The 15,066-nt window shown below is 52.9% G+C and overlaps 1 protein-coding gene across 9 annotated transcripts in view; it reads left to right on the top strand.

The window, feature by feature from the left end:
* The window catches only part of EXD3 (exonuclease 3'-5' domain containing 3), a 236,037-nt gene that overhangs the window by 186,538 nt on the left and 34,433 nt on the right, over positions 1-15,066 (top strand). The window contains exon 21 of one of the 9 annotated variants that reach the window (XM_042878813.1): positions 11,910-12,055. The exons of the other annotated variants lie outside the window; for them this stretch is intronic. Coding sequence (XP_042734747.1) covers positions 11,910-12,017 — 108 coding nt within the window. The 3' untranslated portion in view covers positions 12,018-12,055. The remainder of the gene's footprint in view (positions 1-11,909; positions 12,056-15,066) is intronic. 9 annotated transcript variants of the gene reach the window in all.

Here is a 15,066-nt window from a genome sequence, read left to right as displayed (position 1 = left end):
GGGCACGACCTGGGGAGCTGCACAGCAAACATGCAGAGAAAATCACTGCTAGAAAATGCTTTGATTGTACATATACATCTCAAAATGTACAGGGAAGAACAGGCTCGCTGCTTCAATTGCAGTCATGGCTGTGGCACTAATCATTACAAGTGCTCAAGCAGCTGTATGATTTTTAAGTTGCCAGTGTTCCTTTAATTCTAACACACAATTAGAATGTTAATTAAAAAAGCATACCAAAATGAACTGCTCCTAGGAGAACCGAGAACCTGTCATTTGCGTGAAAACCCTGGATTATAAACTGCTTCTTCTACTTTTGCTGCCAAATATGCAAAGTAAATTGCACAATCTCAGGGATGCAGTTCAGCCGCTTCATGTTTTTCTTTCTCCAACAGAAAAGAAACATTTTCTTCAATCTGAGGGGGAGGCACTTGTTTTTCTTGCAGTTTAGCACATGTGGGCCCTCATCAACAGCAACAAAACAACTTTTCCACCATTTCTTATCTCAGTTTATCACGAGGTTTTGATTTTTCTTAGACAACGGTTGTTTGCTTGCTTTGTTTGTTTGCTGTAATTTCTGAGTTCTTTTTCTTAGTAGAATTTAGCAATAAAAGCAGCAATCACAGTTGTGTGTTGCACTGGGTCTATTTCCCATCCTTGCTTAGTCGTGAGAATTCTCTCAGCAATTCTCTCTGTTCCCATCCAGATTGCTCTCTTCCGTAGCTGTCAAATACCCAAATCCTCGTGCCCAGCCTTCATCCATGGATTGCACAATCAATTACTGCTGCATGACAGATGCTGCGATCCTTTCTTATCAGTCAGTTAGCACTTTTTTTTTAATTGCGAGATTATAAAATGTTGGATCATGTTTCACCAGCGCTGTGGTACGTCCCATGAGAAAGGGATGGGGAATTTTTAGAAACCTGTCACAATAAATCCTTAAAATCATGTGCCTGCAACTCAGTCACTGAGAATGGTTTATGGGTGCCATCTCCTCAGTGGGAAGGGGAAGTTGGCATAGGATGTGGGTGTTTTGTGGTGAATGTTTATTGCAGAAAGCTTCCACAATGTCTTTAGAGCATTGAGAATCTGATGGGCTTAAAATCTGTTTGTATTATATAAATGAGAATGGTTCTGGCGTTCAGTCATGTTTGTATGCAAGTTGTGCTGACAGCTCAGTGGCCACCAAAAGTGCCCAAGTCTTGTTCCATGGGTGGGACAGCCAGTTGCACATCTCCTCCACAGACTTTGTAGCCTGCCAGCCATCCCAGCAGAGCATCCCACCCCTACAGCACTTCAGCCCCATCGAGATGGAGAACTGTTTTGCTGCCGCCGAAGTTGGTGGGTTTGTCCCCCAAAGCATATAGCCACAAAAAAAGAGAAACATGGCGTGGATTCCTGCAATAACTGAGATTGGAAGAGGCCTCTGGGGATCCCTGTGATCCCTCTGGGACTGACAGGTAGATTGATTTTAGTGCAGAAAGGGACTGTGAGTGCTGACAGGAACTGTTTCTTGGGACCCGTGTCAGGTCCTTCTGAAATCAGCACAGAAACTGCTTTAAACACTGAGTGGCAGATCTGGGGTCCCAGTGGACATTCCTAACCTTGAACTCCTGACAACTGGGCAGCTGGTGTAAGCTCCTGGTAGGGACACGGCCCCCTCCAGGGCCTCTTTCACCAGTCCTGAGAGGCACCTGGGGATGTAAGCGAGCTGCAGATCCCATCTCAGTCTACCAGCCTTTGTGATCCCCTCTGTGATCTGCCCGGTGCTGTGAGGAGCCTTCAACTCGGCAAGGAGCTTAAGGTACCTGAGATGAAATACAAACTGAAACGAATTCTTGTTTTCTTCCTCGTTTCAGAAAAAAAAGTGTTTGTTGAGGGAGATTTCAGTCTGTGATAAAACAAACGACCTGTGAGTTCATCACATGTCTTCAGGGTTTGCTGCAGCTCAGAGCCTGAGTGCTGTTTTATGGAGGGTTGGAGGGTTCTGATGCTTCTGCTGCATGGCTCGACTGTGAGCAGAGGAGGGCTCGGCCAGCAGGACTTAAGCCCAGAAGCTGAAAGCATTAGGCTGTTACCATTATGTGGGCTTACTTGCCCTCAAAATATGTTAAGAGACAAGAACTTGGGAGTTTCCAGGAAATCCACCCAAAAAAAGCCCGCAACAGAAGAGCAGCATCTGTGACACACCGTGCCGTGAGACTGCAGCAGTGGAAAGCAGCTGGATTTAACTTTCTAAGGCTCCTTCTTCCTTCAAAGAAAATCAGCAGTTAAAAAAGCTGCAGTCATTTTGCAGGTGGAATTCAGCCCCCACCAGAAATGCTGGGAACTGCTAAGCAAATGTAGAGCAGAAAGGTGCAGGCACTCCATGGTAGTGATGTGCTGGTGAGCTTTGTGACCAAACGTGTGGCCTGAGCTGAGCTGCGTCCTGCCATTGCTCCTGCCTGTTCCGTGCAGGAGATTCCGTGCAGGAGCCCACGTGGTTGCAGCACAGGGTGTCTCATGGCAGTGTTTATGGATGTGAAAGTGTTATCAGCCCACCGTGTGTGCAAGGTGAAATCTGAGGGCTGAGCTACCCATCTGTGCATGAAGGCTTTATTCGCAGTCTTTTCTAAGCAAAAATGTTGAGACAATGCAGAATATTGACTTTTGCACATCTAGGCCACCTGGATGTGTTAGACAGAGCCAGGCTTACGTCCTTTCAAACTGATGTCAAAACCTCTCTTTGACTAAGGCAGGCCTGGAATTGCCCTGCACCCCTCAAGCACCGCATGGGCAGAGTGGGGTGTTGAATCCCGCTGCATCCTGCCCTTGCTAACAACTCCATTTCTCAGTTCTGCATCTCAGCCAGGTGTCATTTTTTGAGGCTGTTCAAAGGAGAGGGAGACAAAGTAGTGCATTGCAAGAGAGTGGCTTCTCTGAGATGCTGTGGGGCTGCAGTGCTCCTACTCATGCTTCTGGTGTCCAGAGCCCCCGCAGCCCTCTCTCACATAATCATCTTGTAAAGCTGATGTCGAGTTCCTGACAGGCTCCTAATCCGTCCTGACATGCACACAGATGCTCAGTTGAGTGTCATTTCCTGCTCTGAGGAGCCCAGATTGTTCCTGACTGGCCCTTGGGTTTGAGCAATCAGTTTAATTTTTCTCTCTCATTTATTTATTTGCCTAAGGGAGCTGTGCCTCAGCCCCCTCCTGTAAATCTCCTTATAATACAGCATGCCAAATGCACTCAGCAAGGGCAGGAGCTTTATTTACGAGCTGTATTGCTGCTAGGTTCCACGATGCTGCAGCACAGGTTTGCTCTGGGTACTTTGCAGTTCCAGGCTTTGCTTGCATGCACCCTCCTTGCTCTGCACAGTTTCTGCAGGAGCCCACTGCTGTTGAACCAAAGCAAGATTTAGGCTTAGAGTGAAGAGCAAAGTGTGATTCCTTTCCAGGTTGCTTGCTTCTGCTTTCACACCTAGGACAGCCAGACCGCAGCAGGAACCCGGCTGGGGCCGCGCAGTGGAGCTGCAGCAGCAGCAGCTGTCTTGGGACCGCTCTGTCTGCTCACTCTTCAGAAGGGAATACTCCACTCACAGTCCTTTCCAAAGCAATTTGAGGTTAATTAGCAACTTCTGGCTTCACTGTCTAGCTGTTTTGTTTATCTTTGGTCTGAGCGAGTTCTCTTCCTGTTGTTGTTCCTTCTTCCTGAGCATCGGGGGGAGCCCCGCAGACACCCGTCCCCCTCTGTGTGCAGGGGACTCTCCAGCCAGCGCAGGCTCTGCTCCCTCTCCCAGATGTGTCAGCCAGTCCTCGCCTTCTCAGCTGGCTCTCCTTAATCTTCAGTTTTGCTTCTGCTTAAATGAGTGCCATGTGAATGCGAGGTGATGGAGGAGAGAAGCACAGTGCTGGGCTCTGTGGTTAGAAGGGAGCGCTTTGCTCTGCCATGGGCTGCCCTTAACAGCTTGGTCTCAGCTCCTGTGAGGAAGCACAGACGTGGTGGCCGTGCTGGCCAGGAGCTGGGGTGCAGAGGCCCTTTGGCACATTGCCACAGCCCGTGGGTGGGTGTTGGAGCAGGGAGGTGACATCTGAGCTGCCCTCAGCCCCTCCTTGGAGCCCAGCTGCTAACACTGGTGGACGGGATCCAAATACCAGCACATGGGCTGAAGCTCAGCCGTGGGGCAACCCCTGCTTTGCAGCGGGCAGGCACCGGCCGTAAATGTAGTCCTCCGTGTTAATAATGCCTCCACCGTGAATGTTGTGTGTGACCTCATAAACTACGTAGCAGTGAGCTTGTAAAGTCTGTGGCCTTTGCTGGACTCGCATTTTAGGCAAGAAGCCTGGAAGAGCCAGGCCATCTGTGGTGGTAATGAGTTTCTCATCCTTTAAGAAAGAGAATAGTCCCTTGGTGGCCTTCCCCGTGCTGAGGGCTGCATGGGATTTTGCTAACTTGCATGAAAGTGGAGGATCGAGCAGTGCAGCAGGGAGACCCCGCAGTGAAACTACTGGATATGGCCCTTAAATTCATCTGTCAAACTGCTGCCATCATGGGACAGGTGAAACAACAGACACCAAGCATGGAAAGATCATCTGCATGCAGAGCTATTGCTCAGTGTATGAATGATCCCCAGTTCCATGCAAATCCAGAGGTGCTTCTGAATGCAGCTGTTTGCTTCGGGTTGAATTAAGCTTGAACAGCCCCCTGCAGACTGGGTGGCAGAGGCTGACATCATGGGAGGCTGGAGCACTTATCTCCTAGCACTTCTGCCTGCACTTCTCTGTCTCAATCCCTTCTGAGCTCCCAGCACAGGGGATTCGCAGCACAGAGGACTCGACCCTTCCTTCCCATCTCCCCATGCGCTGTGGGGCGCCCAGCCCTGCAGTGGTTGTGCCAAGAAGGTCCTCATGAGGCTCAGCTCTGTCTCACGGGAGTCCCTGGCTCTCCCTTGGCTCCTCTCATTGTGGAAATCCTTTCTGCTCTCCTCCTGCTGTCCTGTGCAGTGCAGGCAGATGGTTCCTGTGGCAGCTGTCGCACTGCAGCTGTGCTGCTGCACTCAGGAAGCCCAACTGCAGCTCCCCGCAGCCTGCTCACTCTGTGCTGCACCCAGCCCACTCCTGCCCCATCCCCAGGGTGCCCATGCACAGGTGATGGGCTCTGGGCAGCTCACAGACAGCAGTGATAGGCTGGATCACACTTCTCCCTTTTGCAGTTTTTTTGACAATTCTTTGACAATTTTAAAACCTGCTCAAGTGAGTCAGCAGCTCATGGGCATGCTTAAGGAGAAGTCCCTTTGTTGCTGAGTGAGTGAAGTCTTCACTCCAACCCTCAGGATTAACCTCTCAGTGGTTTTGCTGTGTTTCAGGTCACTTCCTTGCATGCCTCTTTGCAGTGACTGCTGCTGCACCTCTGCATGACCCCTATGGTGAACTCTTTGTTCCTGCTGGGTCTTAAAGCACATGTCCAGAGATTGCCTTCCACCAGGCCGAGGTTGTATTTGGGTTGGCAGCAGCATAATGAGAAGGCAGTAAGGGAAGAGCTGTGAAATGGACTGTCCCCTCATGCAGGGACTGAGCAGAAAGCAGTTTTGGAAATACCCAGTGAGAGATGTGCGTGGCCATGCATCTCCCAGTATCAGATGGCTTGTTCCTGCAGCCAGTCATCAGGTCACACAGAAGAGAAGGCGTCTGTCTGGAAATCTCATTTTCACACTCCCACTGTCTGTGTTTTCAATTCAGATGCTGCCCCAAACACACATCTCCTTTCGTTTTTTTTTTTTTTTGCTTTTATTTTGTGCTCTTTCCCCCTATTTGAAGCATTTTTCAGGACTAAGGTGGGCAGGAAGGAGTAGCCGAGGTCCCACGGTTGCTGTTTGCATGCTCTGCTCCGCCAGGCCCCACTCCCATGCCCACGTTCCCAACTGGCCCACAGTTCCCAAACCATATCACCTCTCTGCCAGGATGAGCGCAGGATTTTAGCTGGTTGCTCCTTTCCACAGCACTTTTCTCAGAAATCTAGGTCGTGAGAAATGTGTGCGAATCCTTTCCAGTTTTCCTGGCTTTTATTTCCCTCATTGACCTCAGGCTCTCAGCAGCCTCCATCTGCCCGCCCCGCATGCCGTGGGCTCCTTGGCAGTGGGATTTCCCATGGAAGAGCCCCTCATGGCCTTCCTTCTTTTCTTGGTGAGTGGGTGGGAGACACCAGTGCTTGTTCTCTGGCTGCCAGCTTGGTCTGGGGGGGTCTGTGCTCTTCACACTGTGTTGAATGCTCTCCAATATTCAGTGGGATTTCGTTTGTATCAGTAGCAGTTCGCATGGTGTAGCTTCTGGGTTCAGCCTCATTCCCTGCCAGGGAAGTTGTGTCCTGGAGAAACCAGCCAACTGTGAGCTGCATGTGGGGCTGATATCATTGCAACCAATCTTGGCCCCATGCATGGGAGAAATGAGCCTTGGCAGAGTGCTGTGCTGTGCTCTGCTGTTTCACTCCCGCCTGCAATGTGCTCCTGCGGGGCGGCACCAGGGACCCACTCCCACTCCATGTTGATTCCAGAGCACCCCCAAACCTGTCCCTGGTCCCCACTGCAGCCCTTTAACTGATAAGTGCATGCAGGCCTCATGTGAGCACCCAGAGCTCACCAACAGTGCCCATGCACAAGCAAGGGGAGGCCTTTTTGGGGAAGGATGGGGGCTGGCTTCCAAAATTTGGCCCAGGCTCCGGGGCAGTGCAGGAGGATGCTGCTGGGAGGTGCAGTGCAAACCTCTGCCTGCAGCCAGGAGAGGAGGAAGAGGTAACTGGGGAAGGCTGATCGCAGCTCACAGGTGGCAGCTTTCTTCCTGTCTTCATCAGCTGTCAGTATGCACTGAGAGCTTCAGAGCAGATCTGCCGGTCTCCTCCAGCCCAGTGCCACGGCTCTGGAAAGGCACTGGGTGGGTGAGGTAACACCACGCTCTTCAGGGAGGTTTTCCTCATTAGAACTCTTCCACACCAGGAGAGCAGAGATGCCTCCAGGTGTTGGGCATGGTGAGGGGAGCACATAGCTGGCCCTAGTCCTGCATGGTGGTGGAGGACGGGACACAGGATGAAGTCCAATCAGGGGAATGGCTCCAGCCCACCTTTGCTTGCTTGTGCTCCTGTGCCTCTGCCACGATTTGCAACAATGGCATTACTGAGAGAAAACCAAGAGAGGAGTCCATATGGTCTCTGGATGACCCTGTTTTAACCCTTGGAGATGACTGAGCATGGTCTGGGTCTCCTCTTTGTAGGGCACAGCCCAGCTCTGCTGCCTCTGCTTTCTTTTCCCCTGCTCCAGGTCTTTATTGGGAATCTGAGCCTTTCCATAGCTCAAGCCCATCTGCCAAGCCTGGAAACTGCTCTAAACAACCTCTCAGCTGCACCTGTGTGCCATTAACAGTAACAAAACAGCTGGTAGGAGACCAAGTTTGAGAACTGTAATGCGGGGGACAGTCCGGAGCCCTGTGCTGCTCCACTGGGCCTGCAGGAGGGTGGGATGCTCGGCAGCCAGATGGGCAGTGGAGGACATGCAGGGTCAGGGTCTGAGTTTGGATGTGACACATCTGCAGCTGCTCCTGATTGCGATGGTGTAACTCACGGGTGGGAAAATCCCTGCTAATTGGTGGGAAGTTGGGTCAAGAGGATTAAGAAAGGGAATGGTAATGGGCCAAGGCACGTCATTCCTCTCCTGAACTTAAAGTATGCATTGAGCTAAGAAGCACTCAGTATGGGAAGCAGTTGAGAGCAGTTGACAGGTGAGGAACCATAAAGCCTTCCAACTTTGTGTGTGAGACAACGTGCCTGTTTCCACCTCCTGCTGCCCGTGGTGCACCCAAGATGCGCCTCACCCTGGGCCCAGCAGGGCAGAAAGCAGCAGTGGCAGCAGCCAGAGCCCGGGTACTGAGTGCTGACTGCAGGACCCTTCCTCAGTGCACCCCTGCTTCTCCTCTGAAGAGTCTGTGCACTTAGCAGTGTGGGATCTCACGCGTGTGTAAGCAGCTTGCTGCTATGAGACGCTGCCTCTGACCACAAATTGCAAGTATTTAGGCAGTCAAATTCGTTTCCGTTCCCATGCTGCTGTTGTAGATAGCTTGGTGCAGGTCAAAAGGCACAGTGCCGTGATGTGCAGAGCCTGGTGGCTTGGCGTGCTGTTCTCGTTGGGAGGGCTGATAGCCCATCAGAGGTGTGGGGAAAATAAACAGAGCAAATCTGAGAGCAGAAAATGCGGGCTGGCCTCTGACACACCGAGGCCTCACCCCACAGCTTCATCTCACAACTGTTACCTATGATTAAGAGTCCGTATCAATCTCAATGTCATGAAAGTCACACAGGCCGTGAAATCCCCACGTTCGATGTTGAAATACAGCATTTGATGCATTTTTGTTTGAAATGCGTAAAATCTGAGTTAGGGATGGCACGGCGAGTGCTCTGGGCCCCGTCAGCCAGCAGCAAGCCTCTCACTTCTCCCCCTGTATTCACCACCATGTGTAATGTTTTCTCCCCAGCTCAACCATGACAAAACTGTTAAAATTGTAGGGATTTTTGCCACGGCCAGCCTGCGAAATCAGCCTCCTCTCTAGGAATGAGAGGCCTCTGTAGCTGTGAGCCTGGGCTGCTCTGCCTGCTGTGGGTTCCCTGCTGGAGAGCAGCACCTAGGAGCTGAGGGATGGGGCAGCACAGCAGAGATGGGTGATGGAACAAGGATGATGGAGGTGGGTGCTGGAGCAAGGTGGTGGGATGGGACAGAGTGATGGAGCTAGGAGATTGGACGGGGAGTGGGACGGTTAGTGTGAGCTGGGTGATGGAGCAGTGTGTCAGGGTTTGCTTGTGTGCAGAATAACAGAATTGTAAGGGTTGGAAGGGACCTCTGGAGATCATCTGTCCTCCTGCTCTAGGCTCGGGTTACTCAGGAAAGTGTTCAGGTGTGTTCTGAGTACGTCCACAGGAGGAGATTCCACCAGCTCTGTGGACAGCTTCTTCCAGGGCTCTGCCACTGTTAAAGTACAAAGGCTTTTCTTCATGTTTGTATGGAGCTTCCTGTGCTCCAGTTTGTGCCCACTGCCCCCCGTCCTGTTGCTGCACTCAGCAGAGCCTGGCCCCATCCACTTGACTCCTGCCCATTGAATACTTACAGTCACTGATCAGATCCCCTCTCCCCTTCCCTCCTGCAGCTGAACAGCCCTGGGGCTCTCAGCCTTTCCCCATCAGGAGGTGCTCCAGGCCCCCACCATCTCTGCACCCTGTGCTGGGCTCCGTGCAGCAGTTTGCTCTGCCTGGAGCTGGGGAGCCCAGCACTGCACACAGTACTGCAGTTTCTACCATGCAAGAGAGATAGAAAAGCAGAGTGAAACTAAGAGGCTTCAGCAGTCTGACCACTTCTCTGTTAAGCTGGCACTTGCATGCTTGGTGGAAAGGAGTTCTAGCGGTTCTGACATGAGCAGTACTCTCTGGATGAGAGTCTCCGCTGGCAAGTATGAAGTGGTTTAGCAGCCAGACAGCCCCAGGGATGTCCCCGCTCGTTCCGTGCACCCCATGGGATTCCTACTTGCACCTGCAGCTAAGGGGGAAGCAGTGAAGTCTGCTGTGCCGTGCCAGAGGAGCTGCTTGTCACTGCAGCAGGGCTCAGAGTCTGCCCTGGGTTCCGTACAGCTCCTCTCTGTGCAGTCAGTTTCACTAACTCGCTGATTGATAACTCTGGAGTGCGTTTTCCCTTTCCTGTCCACGTTTGTCCCAAGCTTGGCTCTCCCTTTGACATTTCCCACTTGTGGAGCAAAGACTGGGGTTTGTCCGAAAAAGGGGCCTTCTGGAGAGGCCGGAGCAGCTCCGTTGCTGAGCGTGGTGGCCTGGCAGCGTTTGTTTGTGAGAGGTAGAGTTCTCACGCTCTAAATATACAATCTGTGATAAGGGAAGGGAAAGAGCCCAGCATGGAAATATTCCTTCTGTAAGAGAAATAATTTGCTGCTGCTAAAAATATATGTTCATATTATTCCTGCCTTGGTCTCCAGCTCGATGGGAGAGAGTGCACGCAGGCTGCCCTCAGGGGACCCGGCTCCGCTGCAAATACCCGGCGCTGAGCTGCGCCTCCGCTGGGGCCGGAGGATCACGGGGGGGCGAGGGGTCGGCATCTTCGCCCTGGTTTATCATCCCCATCTCTTTCTCAGGGCAGTAAAACCTCGGTACGGGGTTACCCTGGAGGTCATAGGCAGTAACCTCTAAGCAGGTGCTGACAGTGGGAAAGGAAAGTGATCCGTGGAGTTCCCAGAGCCCATGCGCACAGAGGCAGGAATGGCTTTGTTGAAGGGGCCGCAGGCTCGGAGCGGTGGGATGTGTGTAATCCCTTCCTGTCTCATCTGCGAGCATCCCGGCCCTGCTGCTTCCTTCCCCGATTGCCGCTCCCGGGACCCCCGTTCCCACCCGCTTCCGCTCCCCTGAGCGAACACAGCAGCCGCCCTGGGGGGCAGCACCGGATTTCCCAGGGACTGCCCTGGCCAGGGACAAAGCCAGCCTGGTGGAGTCCTGCCTGCTGCTTTTCCACTGCTCTCTGATATGGAATGAGCTGCAAGTCGTGTGCGCTGCTGATGCAGGGGCCCACGTCCACAGGTGGCTGGAAGGGACTGTGTCACTGTCTCCAGCCCCTTCTCTGCCCCCACCACCCCTGCACACAGCGCCTGAGGTTCTTATTAACAGGTGAAATCCTAAACCACGGCCTGGAGAATGAGCGTTATAAGGTCCCAATAGCCCCATGCCACATGCCACAGGGACATGAGTGGCTCTGGGGGGCCCAGGTCAGGTCCTCCTGCACATCTGTTCCTGAGCAGCACGGGGCTGGGAGAGCTGAAATCCCAGTGAAACCTTTGGCATTTTCTTGCAGGTCTGCCTCCAGTCTGGCAGGTGGGCACAGCCCCTGCCCTGGAGCAGTGGTGCAGGTGGTATCTCCCATCCTGGGGTCGTGCTCAGGGGACTGGGGTGCTGAGGAGCTGCCAGCAAAGTCTGATCACAAACCAGCAGGCCTCTGCAAGGCACTTCATTCAATGTCTTGGCATTGCTTTTTCATTCTCAGGTAACTCCTTTGGGGCCGGCTGTCTGCCCCCCAAGCATCCCCTGACCATTGTTTGTGAAATTACACTAATTTCCAGCTAGGTGTTGAGAGATAACAGCTTAGGTTCAGTTCAGGATTCAGCAGCTGGACCGCTTGGTAGGAAAAGCATCACTGCAAAAATGAAATACTGCTTCTTTGTATACATTCTAGTTTAGACACCCTTATCATTCTTATTTCAGTAAGGTAATGAGTAAGGTAAGGTTCCACATCCATCCTGGCACTGGGTGAGGAATGCGTGCACCAGGCAGGCCTGGCAGGGCGGGGAGCTGCTGCAGGAAGAAAGGGAAAAGCTGCCTCCTTGCTCTTCCTGCCTCGGCCCCCGTCCCGTTTCAATGGCTGGGAAAGGCAGGGCTCAGCTGGCCCAAGGTTGCGTCTTTCTGCCGCCTGGCCCCAGGCCAGCGTGCGTGAGAGCCGCCGGACGCAGCCCAGCTCTGTGTCACGCAGCACTGCAGCCCAGCACCATGCCAGCCCCATCCCTGTCACACCGGGTGCTGGGTTCTGCCCTGCCAGGAGTCCAGCTGCTCCTGGGGTGTGGGGAGGGTAGGGAGAAGCAGCTTGATTTAACCAAGGAGACAAAAGGGAGGCTGGGGCCTCTGCTCAGCCTGTGTTACGGGCAGCCAAATGGTGAGGACCCGTTCTGTCCGTGTCCTTGAGCCCAGGCAGTGTTTGCCTGTTGGATGCATTGCTTGAAGCAATGTTTGATCCTTGGTAAGAAATTGGAGCAAAATCACATCAGCTGCTGCACTGGCAAGGCAGGGTAGTAACAGTGCCATGTCTTATTTAGGATCAGTTGGTAACTGCTTTAATGCATCTTTGAATACAGGGGAGATGGAGCAGATCTTACTGTGTGCAGAGTTATTTATCAGTGGCTGCTTGTCAGGCTCACCCTGCTCTGTGGCCACACGCTGCAAACATCACTGCCAGGAGCTGAGGCACGGCAAGACTTCTCTCTTCCTGCAGTGGTAAAAGGTGAGTGTCTGTCCTTTGAATGGAGGTGGATTTGGAGTGGAGCTGGGGACAAGCACGTCAAGTGTTTGGATGGATTTTTGTTTTCATTGTTGCCTGCTTTCCTGCCTCTCCTCCCCTGCCAAGTGAGCTGGGTACCCACAGAGTGGCCATGCCCTGGCACACAGTGATGGCAGGGTTGTGCCGCAGCAAAACCTGGCAGTGCGGTAACTTCACAGGCTGGAAGTGGGGAGATGAAACAGTATGTGACATGTCCAGGGTGACAGGAGAAGCTGGGACAGTGCCAGGCCTGGTCTTCTGAGCCCCGATGCAGAATCCGAGTCTCATGGTTTGGCTGAGGGCTCTGCCTCTTGTCCTGGCAGCATTTAGTGGGAAGCCAGGACTGTGCCTGGTACAACTCCTGGTGCTCAGCAGCTTGCTGCTCTGCCTTCGCTGCATGTGGGTTTGAACGTAGAGCTGTATCTGGGTTGCTCAGCATGTCCCTCCTCCTGCCGGCTCCTCAGCATCGCCTGGGTGTGACCCTGCATGGCATCACAGAGCAGCCCACGGTGCAAAACTCAGATCTGGCAGCAGAGCCAGTGGAGCAGGGCTCTGCGGGGCTGGGATGCTGGGGCTCACTTGCCCACCAGTAACCTTGGCCACCTTGCTGCGACCCAGGTAGGGCAGGGTTAACGTGGGGAGCGTCCCTCTGCAGTGGGCTTTTTGTCTGCTGCGATCCAGAGCGTTTCCTGGTGGAGCGCTTTGCGTCCGGTCGTTAGGGTTGCTTGGCAGCCGAGCAGAGAGGAAGGCTGGAAGTAAACACAGGCACTTTTGGATCAGTAGCTGGGAAAACCAGCGAGAAGCTGCATGGGATTGCCGTCTCCAGAACCTCCTTGCTTCCTCGCCTTGCAGACAAATGGCTTCCTGCAGGGCACGGCGCTCGGCTCCGCAGCCACCAACCCGTCCCCAGCTCTGCCTTTCATGGGGCTTCCAGTGAGGCGAATGCATCAGGGGCTGGAGGCATCAGTGGGCTTTGTGTGCCAACTCTAAGTGGCCGCATGGAAAATCCCAGGCTGTATTAACTTAATAATAAAGATGGGTCTGCCTTGGGTCTGTTGTTCTCACCATCCTGCAGAGCTGGGGCGGAGGGACCTGCTGCCTTAGCCTGTCTTCACAGCCTCTCCTCGTGCTCGGGCTGTTCACCCTGGATGTACAGTTGCCTTGTGGCAGGATGGCAGTGCCATTTGGGGCTGCTAAATTCCTAATTTCTGAGCTTTCGCTTTTCTCCTTTGAACCAGGCCTGAGGTTTCCTAGAGTGAAAGGAAGAAATGCATTTCTAGATCCCTGGGGTCAGATAGGAAGACATCATCTTTCTGAACAGCATAAGGCTGAGTCATAGTAGGACGTGACTCTCCCATGGCTGTTCAGCAGTGAGAGCAGGGCTCCGTCCCTCGAGTGCTCGGTTCAGGACAGCAGCAGCTCAGCTGCTCATGCAGAGGTGTTCACATTTGACTTCGACAGATGGTGGTCACAGTGCTCTGCACTTCCCTGCAGTCCCTTCACCTCTTCCAGGTTTTCCTCTTTTCTGATTGCTAATGAAAAGCAATTTTTCTCGTAACTTCTCCCTGGTTTGGGCATATAGAAGCATACAAAGTCCAGGGTTGACAGGAGGTCACAGATTTTCTTCCATAAATGAGACGGCTACAGGAATGGCCAACACAGACAAAAGAATGAGAGGTTGTTTGAGTCCACTGCGCTGAGCACGTCTGCCAGGAGGATTTCCCAAATAATGAAAACATTCGCCTGTTTCTGCTGTTCTTTATCCTGTGCAAAAAAAAAGGGAAGGTTTTAGGATTTTCTTTATGGCTCTGTTTTGAGTGGTGTACCTAGTGTTTGGCTCCATCCCATGGAGCTGTGGCTGAGGTTCAGCATCTCGACTCTGCTCTGATCCCTGCAGAGGACGGCACCCACCTGGGCAATCCAACACAAATACCCTTCCTTTCTCATGAAGACGCAGAAGAAAAAGGCTCTTTCCTCAACCTGAACTGTCTGCCACAAGTTCAGCAATCACAATGTGCACCAGACCGGAGGGCAGGGGGATCCCACTCACAGCATTTTCCACATCTCACGTTTGTTCTGTAGCTGTGAATGGGAATCCATCGTGATTTCATTGGTCTGCAATGCGGTTGCTGGCGGCCTTGGGAACGACAGCCTTCATCCTGGCGGTGAGTCTGCCTGCGATTCCCGCTGGGGCCTCATTTGAATGTGATGTCTCAGTGCAGAAGGGCAGTTGGCTGATTCCATGTTCCACTGTCTCTGCTCTTCTCTGCTTGTATCTGTGAGCTTTCCTGGATTTTCCCTGGAAGGAGAGCTCAACCTGCCGTTTTCCCATTTCTTTCGTGTCACTGCTCTTTCAGCCATCTGCAAGGTGCAGGAAGATCTGCGTCACATTCTTGTGAGAGCATCCTGGCAGCCTGGAAGTGAAGGGGCTGCCCTGATCTGAGCGGCTGCGGGATTATCCTGATGGCACTGGCATTGGCTGTGGTTGTCACACGGTGCCCCTGGCTCTCGAGAAACCCCCATCCTACCCAGTGATGTGCTGCTGCTGGGTGCTGCATCTCCATTGCCATCATGGTGGGGCTGGGCTTGTCTGATTGTCCTGCTGAGCTCTTTGCTCACTCTAGCAGGACTAAAGATTTGGGCTTTGCCATTGGTGTGTGCTGACAGCTGCCCTATCAGTATCTCCTTGTCCTTCAGGAGTAGCCATGTATCTGAGAGTCCCCCTCCAGATTGATGCTCCTGAAGGGAGCAGTGGTGTCTGCCTAACCCTGACCCTAACCCTAACCTGAGCACTGTGTTCCCTTCCCATGCCCGACACTCCGTCCTCATTCCACAGTCACAGTCAGCCCTTTCAGCTCCTCCTGTTTGGGTATTGAGGATTATCTCTCAGCCCAGCTCTGCATGTTGGTGAGCAGTTCTTCCCTTCGGGTTCCCCATGCATGGCACAGTTGACCTCAGGTTCCCCAGCCCTGCCC

The sequence above is a fragment of the Lagopus leucura genome, unplaced genomic scaffold (assembly GCF_019238085.1).
Source record: "Lagopus leucura isolate 7727_CA_CO unplaced genomic scaffold, USGS_WTPT01 Super-Scaffold_100022, whole genome shotgun sequence".
Lineage (NCBI taxonomy): Eukaryota > Metazoa > Chordata > Aves > Galliformes > Phasianidae > Lagopus > Lagopus leucura.
This window is presented reverse-complemented; position numbering and strand designations above follow the sequence as displayed.